General features: G+C 29.4%; 1 protein-coding gene and 1 pseudogene across 1 annotated transcript; one reads left to right on the forward strand and one right to left on the reverse strand.

Moving 5' to 3' along the window:
• The window catches only part of LOC149062534 (52 kDa repressor of the inhibitor of the protein kinase-like), a 177648-nt pseudogene extending 168703 nt beyond the window's left edge, over positions 1–8945 (forward strand).
• On the reverse strand, positions 1801–4119 carry LOC149062540 (uncharacterized). The gene is made up of 2 exons (XM_089221907.1): positions 3990–4119; positions 1801–2456 (listed from the first exon to the last, which is right to left on the reverse strand). The coding sequence occupies exons 1-2, from the start codon at positions 4117–4119 to the stop codon at positions 2035–2037; spliced, it is 552 nt and encodes a 183-aa protein (XP_089078033.1). The 3' UTR covers positions 1801–2034.
• Positions 8946–9637: the final 692 nt, after the last annotated feature.

Genomic DNA, 9637 nt, shown 5'->3' on the forward strand with positions numbered 1-9637 from the left:
ACAACCGTTGTAGTAATTCAGTACCTAATGGTACTTGACACAGTATTTTTAATTCTTAAATTCAGCACTGCAGTCATTGCTTGGTGTTTAGGTACCTTATAATTTTTTTCTGGTTACTTTAAAGTCGACATTTCAATTACAAAGTAACTTGGCTACCTAACAGGTTCAGGTTAGCATAACAATTCTATCTTTATGATCAACACAACATTTTTTCCTTTTTCAGTGCTTTTTAAATATACATCGGTAGTTGTAGAATTGTTAGATATTAGCTCAAATTCATAATTTTTCGCCAATCCTTTCCACGAAATCTGTTCCATAGTGGAAAATAATTGCAGGACTGAACTATTAATCAACAAATTAAAAACATTAGGGACATTAATAAATAAAATTTAAACATGCATATTTACACTCTGGTATTTTTTATAAAGTTTCATCTTCAAGAATAGGTCCATTTAGTCAGCATGTACATATGCGAATTTTTGAATTTTTTTATATACATTATTTTGCAGATAATTTGCGTGATTTTGCGTACTAGATTTCGATTTTTGTGGACAATTATTTTTTTAGCAAATAAAAAAACTGTTTACATGCTGGTGAAATGTTGTGAGAAATCAAAAAATCACCCAATTCAATTTTTTATTATACCATCATTTTGCGGATAATTTGCGTGATTTTGCGGACTAGGTTTCATTTTTTGTGGACAGCTAATTTTTTAACAAACCATAAAAAACTGTTAAAATTTTTTAAAAAACTACTTATTTCATTTTTTATTTTATAATTATTTTGCGGATAATTTGCGTGATTTCGTTGACGAATCAAATTTAATTAACAAACATTTTAATATACCATATTAAATTTACTTTTATAAAATCAAATAATAGCACAATTTCTAATCACACGTTTATCCCCAGTTAGTGAATGATAATGTAAAATTTTACAAATATTTCCGTATGTCCCATGAAGAATACATGAATATATTGTCGAAAATTGAAATTGATTTGAGAAAAGTGGACACACAATTTCGGAAAGCTATTTCTCCCAACAGAAAAACTATCTGTCTGCTTACGGTAAGCAAAATCCTAAATTTTTATATTTTCGTGTGTTTTGTAAAAAGTTCTCTTGTAATCAAAGTATAACACATATAATTAATTTTGGTTAAAATATAATATATAAAAAGACGAACATACTTTGCGCAATGGGTAGGATAATGAATGATTTTAGAACACCAAATAGCCATTTTCACAATTAAAGTCAAAGTACCTATTTGAGTAAATGTGTTTAAATAGTAATTAGTAAATACTCTTTTAGTGTTTAGAATACTTTTTAAATACGTAATATAATAGGTATATTATTTTAAATTTGAAACCAATTGAATACATTTCGGGAAAACGATTTTAGGCGAAAATGTATCTCAATAAATTGATCCCAACACTGATAATTACTCAAAAAAGTAATCACATACACACACATAGAAAAAACACACGTCATTGTAAAACCTATAAGTTTTTCGTTTGACTCAAAATCTAGAACACAAATAATAATGTAAAAAAAAAATATAACATATAAAAAATGAAGCATTTATTTTGGATCATAATAAATAATACACTTATTTTAAATTGATATAATCTTTTTAAATGACAAGTATTTTGAGTACATTGTTCTATACATCTGGATTATAGTTACTAATATAAGAATTAAGAATGAACACTATCAGCAGAAGAAGGTCGAGAGTAGGAAGTAGATTGGTTGCTTGTTTCTTCGTAATAAGGATTGATCTGGGGCCCAGTCGTATGTGAGGAAACAAATTGCTGTTGAGTGTTTGGTGTTAAATTGAAAACGTGTTCTTCAGTGGTCTGTGGAAATGATGTTAAACTATGGTGTCTGTATTGAGTTTTTTGTCCGTACCATTGCTGACTCTGAGGCTGTTCTTCACCAACATACTTTCCTTCTATATCACTTACAATGTTAAATACTTTCCGTTTCACTAACAACTTATCTGCAACACAAAATTTCTTAACTGTCCTTTTCATTGTATCAAAAAAAAAGATCAATCTCATCTACTTCTTTTTGTTTTTTTTCTTCATTTATTAAATGCTTCATTAGAGTACTACTAGCCGTCTCTGCTTGGTATGTTTTTCTTTTCGTGCCCTGAGGAGATTTCCAGGCTCTATGGTTTTCATTTGTGATTGGGGAGTCCATTTTTTTAAATGCAACATGAGGTGTTTGCTCGTTCGATTCCAATATCTCTTCAGTATCATCTATTGTGTCTTCTAAACTTACAACGGAAGATATTCTTTCTTTATCTTTCATGTAGGGATGAGGAAATAGCATTTGTTCGCTATACTTCCAAGTGGGTTGCGACCCACCGGGATCACCAGTTTTAGGCTTTTGGTTGCGCAAATACTTCCTGTATTGAGAGCGTAGAGATTCCAAACGTTGCTTGCATTTTGCAGCATCTAGAACGACCAATTAATGATTGATAAAAAATGTAAACTAAAATAAATAAAAATCAATATTGTCTAGTTGTTCTTTCAATACAGAAAACGGAGAGCATAATATGTCAGATTAGATTTTCTTATTCAATACCTAATATATTTATATTTAATATTTATAGGTATTAGTTAGTAATTGTATAGCTTAAGCCTTAAAGTTAACCAACATTTTGTAATATTATATTATTTTAATAAAATTATGTTTAATTATAGTGTACATAGACATAAAAAAACACACATCATTGTAAAGTCAATACATTTATCACTTCTCGTTCAAAATCTAAAAAATGTTTTTATAAAATAATTTTTTTTCAGATACCTAGCAACTGGTGATTCTTTTCAGACAATTGCATTTAGTTATCGTATGGGCCATTCAACAGTTCATTCAATTGTTCACGATGTATGTAAATCAATAATTAAACAATTATTTGCTCAATGCATTCCAACACCTGACAAAAAGCAGTGGGAAGAAATTGCCAATAGATTTTCGTCCTTATGGAATTTCCCGAATTGCATTGGGGCCTTGGATGGTAAACGCGTTCAAATAACTGCTCCTGAGAATAGTGGGTTTAACTATTTCAACTTCAAAAAAACATTTTCTGTAGTTTTACTGGCACTTGTAGATGCTGATTATAGATTTATTGCTGTGGACATAGGGTCTTATGGGAAAAACAGCGATGGAGGTATTTTCTCTAATTCAAAACTAGGGAATGCTTTAAAGTTTAAACAATGGTACTTTGGATGTTCCTGGAAGTAAACAACTGCCTGGGTCCCATATTTCTACGCCACATGTTATTATCGCAGATTCGGCTTTCCCACTCAAAACATATATGATGAGACCATACCCTCAATATCGACATGATTTAACCGTAGAAAGAAAAATTTATAATTACAGACATTGCCGCGGCCCAACGGTTTCGAATTTATTTTAGAACAATAACTTCCAAACCTGGTTACATAGAAAACATAATTCTAGTAACCTGTATTTTGCATAATTATTTACGGAATAATAGAATGTCATTAATAGAAAATAATTCTCATGGTGAGCTAGATCAAACTACCATTTTGAATGATTTACCATCTATTGGTATTAATGCCCAAACTGCAGCATTCAATGTAAGAGAAAAGTTTACGAACTATTTTAACTCAAATGAAGGATCAGTACCCTGGCAATACGGATGCATTTGAAAATAAAAGTGTATTTACATAATGTATGTATGATTAAGAACTTAAGAAATAATATTCGAATCGGTTTTTGATATTTTTTTTATAAATTGTTACTACTTAATTGTTATATTACCACTATTTAAAAAAATAAAAAATCGATGTTTTTTTATAAGCGTAGAAAGTAAAAACTTAATAATATACTTTATAACATGTACTCTCTAAAATCGATATTGTAATTATACTTTTTTATACTTTTGGGTGTATAGTGTATATTATATTATGCATTAATTAAAATATCAATTTACAATAAATCAAATCTAAATAACTCACCTTGTTGTAGTTTTTCCCCAATTTCTTTCCATAAATTGAATTTATAAGTTGCATCACAATACTTTTTATGTGAAAAGTCATATAAAACATTATTCTCACGTACAAATTCAATTAGAATTTCGTCGTCCATTTCACAAATTTTACAACAGATATAAATAAAAATAACAAATATGACCGTGATTAGCGCGGTTTCAATTTAGACTATGCGGTCTCGACCAGAAATCTCGTGACTGCCGCGATCTGGATCGTGCATCGACCGGTCGAGATTTGATCGGACCTGACCGTGACTTGACCGTGACCGATAGTGTGTACGATTCCGTTAGATTACGTACTACCGATGTTGACCTGATCGTGACCGGACCGAACCCGAGACCGCTAATGTGAATAGAGCTTTATTGTTCGCGCCGGCGGTAGCGTCATAAGAGTCCACACCAACCGTCACACACACACACACACACACACGCATATTATTATATGGTTTTTATTTTTGTATTGTATATTTTTATATTAAATGTATATCGTGAATTATAATGTAATATGCAGATTAAAGCGCTATCGCATGCAGCCGAATCGGCTGGCGATTATTATTTAACACGGCCACCGTGACATTTTTAAGGTACGTCCCCACTGAACGCGATTTGCGATTTTGCGTTTTGCGATTGCGTTTTTACGATTTTATCAAAACTATAGAATAACTATGACATGGCCACACTGTCAGCGTTTCGCGTTTTGCGTTTTACAACGTATCGCTATTAACGAAGATAAATCAAAATAGTTTGTTTTCATGCGATTAATCGCTCTTGAAAACTCCACGATGTCGATTGAATAAGCTGAAAATAAGCTGCTGCAGTTTTTTTAAAAGAACCAATTTGGAATCCTCGCCATGCTGGTCATAGAAGTAGGACCATTATTCAACAGTGTTGGTCTGATTTAAGTAAAGAGATGATTGTAGATGGTAAGTAGGTACAATACAGATTATAATATTACAAAAATAAATACAAAATATAAATTATCCAAGTTCACTTTATTTTAATATTTTACATATGACGTATATTGGCATATAGCTTTATTTATTAAACACTTAAAAGTAAATATAAGTTATATAAACTTATAAAGAATAAATAATTAAATAATATTATAAGCAATATTGCAAACTTTATAAAAAGTATAGGTACATCGTACATTAGTCATTAGATACCTATTGGTATTACAATATAATATTATTCTGATACTTGAAGCTTACTGAACATATACAACAATACACATTGATTATAAATAAAAATTATTATTAATCAATAAAATGTATACATATAGTATGTATAAACTTACTATGAATTATAAATTATATGCTATAATCAATTACACAGTACACTACTACACTAGTTAAGCATAAGTCGATAGGTACTCGATCGAATATTATAGATGGCCGATTGGCAAATTACAATTGAATCAATTGAATAAACTTACCATATGTAATTATTCTATTTTTAATAATAAAGTCGAAGTCTAATATACTTATACGAGCAGTTACTTATAAATTATAATGTACACAAATACAAAATATAAATAACCCAGACCTACTGTTTAAATGAAAATAATGATTATTCTTGTTTATTTTTGGTTTTAAAATAGTAATACGATTTGATTGAAATTTAAAATTGACGAACAATTACATCGTTGCAGTATATTTCACTATAAGTAAATAAGTTTAATAACGAATATAAGTAAAAAAAAAAAAAATGATCATATATTATAATACCTAGGTATGTCCCTATACTATAGGTATTAAAGTTTTAAAATTAAAAAAATTAATTGATACCTGTGACAAAAGTCAAATAAATATTTAAAAAATGTAATATATGATATTATCATCAAGTTACATTATCTACCTTCTATTAAATATAGTCCATTTGCCAAGGAACAGAACCATACTCACTAATTAAATAGTCGGCGAATATTTCTCTAGTGTCTCTGGCATCTGTACCAAATCTATTATTTCTTCTGCCGTCAGAGATATTAGCAACTTTTTTTTCAGATAAATTTTGAATAATATTTTGTATTGGTTGTTTATTATGCGTTAATACTACATTGTGCAATATGCATACTGCTTTTGTAATTATAATAGCATTTTCAATATTTGTTTCGATGGCTTTATTTAATATTCTCCACTTCGAGGATAGAATACCAAAAGTATTTTCAACTGTGCGCCTTGCCCGAGAAAGTCTGTAATTAAATACATTTTTTTAATTATTATTTACGAGTTGTTTGCCAGGATATGGTCGTAATATATTAACTAATAATGGAAATGCTTCATGGCCTATGAATGTGTATGGTACTTTGATGTTGGTATTTGGAAGTTCTGCATTATTAGGAATATTCAGTTTTTTGAAAAATTCTGAATTTTTTAAAACTCCGCCGTCGCTTTCCCTGCCATACGCACCAATGTCAACCATCACAAATTTGTAATTTGCATCAAAAACAGTAAGTAGATGTATAGAAAAAAAATGCTTGTAATTATAGTACATTAAACCCGAATTTTGTGGCTGATGAATCCTTATATGTTTTCCATCGATGCTTCCAAGGCAATTCGGAAAATTCCAATTTTTATAAAAATCATTGGAATTTGATTTCCACATATCAACAGTGCCGGCGCTAGGTATTGCGGGGCCCTGGACATAGGTTCCCAAAGAGGGGCGAAATTCTAGCTTTTTTAAAATCAGAATTTTTTAAAAAATTCTGATTTTCTTAGAATTTTAAACAATAAAAATAATAATATTAGGTTATTCTAATCTTCTTATGAATATTTGAAAATTCACATAACTCATTTAAAAATTAAAATATCGTAAAAAACCAACATGAGAACACAGATAATGTTCTTACCTATAAGTTTGATAATGGGTTAATTCACTCTAATATCAAAACTAACAGCACACTATTGAATCTAGCGAACAAAAATTTACTATGTAGTATGCATGAAGACGGGACAACACATGCAGGTGTCCATGCAGCGTCCTCTTAAGTGAAACAAATCGAAATGTACTTTATTTTGACTGAATTTTTTGATCATTTAAGTTAAAATATGTTAACTAATTATAATTATGTTTATGTTTAAGTATTTAACATCTTCTCTTAAAATAATTTGTATTATTATTAGCATTTTGAAATTATCATTATTATATAAAACAAATTTAAATATATTATACTTTGACTGCATTTGGTATAATCATAGTCAGTAAAAAATTTTAATTTATATTCTATTGGTTTTTGTGTATAGTTATTATAATTTATTGAAATGTACCATACAATGATTGATTTTTCTCATTTTAGTTTATAAAAATATGAATTAATATAATTAATTATTCTAAAGATTATGTTTTTATTACTATATACAATATATTATACATGAAATGTATAACCACAACTCGCAAGTGATTATTTTCTATATTATTGTTAAAAACATTTAAAGATTTTTCTATAATTTCTAGCTCAAAATATTTTGAAAATTGTAAAGTGCTAATATAATATATATATATAGGTATTAGGTATATATATATATATATTCAGTCAAAATTTCATGTATCTACAGTCTTTTATTTTTTTATTTTAGAGTTACACCAAAAACCAAAATCAGTTTTGCGTAAAAATTCCCGTTTTTTTTCATTTGTTTTTTCGGGTGCTTTTGAAACTATTGGGAATTTGAAATTTTTACCTACCAAAACCAAAAGTACCAACTAATTTCATATTCCCATCGAACAAGATACTGAAATTCGAAGCATTATTTACACTATTAATCGTGTGTGCAAAGACACAAAAAAATAAAAAAGTGTAACATTAATAATTTAAGTTATATTCTAAAAGGTACATCTCGAAAAAATAGACTTTCTATTTATTTTCAGAAAGAAATAGAGTAAATAATTGTATGGAGAGCAGTGACGTATTTATGGGGGGGGGGGGATATGGGGGATAGATCCCCTCCCTTGACCTTTTTTTTTTAAGTTTAGGACTTTAGGTATAAAGTTTAAGCTGCATTACTGTTACTATTTATATTTTACAATTAAAGTATCATATTTTTTAGAAAATAGCAGATAGTGTTGGTATTGAATTGCAAAAAAAAAGAACAACTACAAAACAGACTCAAAGAGCTAATCCAATTATTCAAGAAGACTCAATTGAACAATACTATCGGATCACAGTGTTTTTACCATATGTCGATTATTTTATTTCCCAACTTACTGAACGATTTATAAACCACAAAAATAATTTTTGAAGGTATTTATGTTTTTGGTTGTAAACCTACTCTAACTCTGTAAATTTAATAAAACATTAAAATATTAAATAATGAAATAATCTAAATTATGATTAATTCAGTTGTATTATTTTAAACTGTGTGCTTATCTATTTAATTTATATAATATTTACTGGTTTAGGGTTTGATTGTATTTTTAAAACTGAAGCACTTCCAATTAAATTGAAGGATAGAGAAGAATTTACTAAACTTATAGACTTTTACTCACCTGTAATAGACCCTTGCTCTAGTTTGGCTGAATTAAATATGTGGAGAACTAAGTTAGTTACAGAACACATTGTTCTCAGATCAGGCCTACAGGCACTTGATATTTGTGATGAAGAGTTCTATCCAAATATAAACATGCTATTAAAAATCTTCTGCACCCTTCCAGTGTCAACAGCTACTCCTGAGCGTTCATTTTCTTGTTTAAAAAGAATAAAGTCTTACCTCAGGAATAGTATGAAAGAGGTAAATAGTTTGTAATTAAATCTTTCAATTTTCAATAAAAATATTTATACTAACTATTTAAAAATGTATGTGTTTTGTGATTATAGACTAGATTTAATGGGTTGGCTATGCTTTCTTGTCACAGAGAGGTCGAAATTACAACAGATGAAGTAATTGATGAGTTGTGCTTAAAAAACAGAAAACTAGAATTTATTTTATAAATTAATAAAATAGAGTAAAATTAAAATTAAAATTATTGTTTTTATTGTTAGCCTTACATGGAGTAACTAACAAAAGGTTGCATCAACACTAAAAAAATTTTGATATCCCCCTTCTCAAGAAAATCCTATATACGCCCCTGATGGAGAGTACATATAAAATATGGCAGGCCGCCGATTTTGTACGACAATGACGTCACTGGGCTGGGAATGGTGCGAGGGGTTCGAGTTTGTTTACATGACTATGAGGCAACCTGTCTATTCTATTAACCTTGTCTATTATCTATTAGTTATCTATTATCTATGAAATCGTGGTACATATTATATTTTTCGCGCAAATCACTTAATCAGGATTCAGTTACCAGCATACACTTGTTATGAGCCCCGCTTATTATTATTATTATTATTATTATTATATAATTTAGCATTATAATATTATATCATATGAACAATTTGTAATGTGGGTAAAGAACGCTGACTTGACATTAAAGATACGTACAATAGAATACCGTCCCGTACGGGCGAGTCAGTCTATGGGTGCGTTCCGGCTGGACGCTTTGTACGCTTCAAGCGCTCATGAGCGCTCCCAGTGAGTTCCACTTGGCATTTATAAGCGCTCACACTACAACCGTGACGTCATGAGATCTGAGCTCTACGTCATCGTCACGCGCTCACCAACGCTCAAATGAAATAGG

This window comes from Diuraphis noxia, unplaced genomic scaffold (assembly GCF_037042655.1).
Source record: "Diuraphis noxia isolate RWA-SAM2 unplaced genomic scaffold, SU_Dnox_SAM2 contig0001, whole genome shotgun sequence".
NCBI classification, from domain to species: domain Eukaryota; kingdom Metazoa; phylum Arthropoda; class Insecta; order Hemiptera; family Aphididae; genus Diuraphis; species Diuraphis noxia.

What these genes read in the sequence shown, in the direction of transcription:
- LOC149062540 (XM_089221907.1), bottom strand. Translation starts at nt 4,119, where the DNA reads ATGGACGACGAAATTCTAATTGAATTTGTACGTGAGAATAATGTTTTA. An exon ending in TGGGGAAAAACTACAACAAG is followed by an intron (nt 2,457 to 3,989) that starts GTGAGTTATTTA and finishes TGGTCGTTCTAG; the next exon opens with ATGCTGCAAAATGCAAGCAA.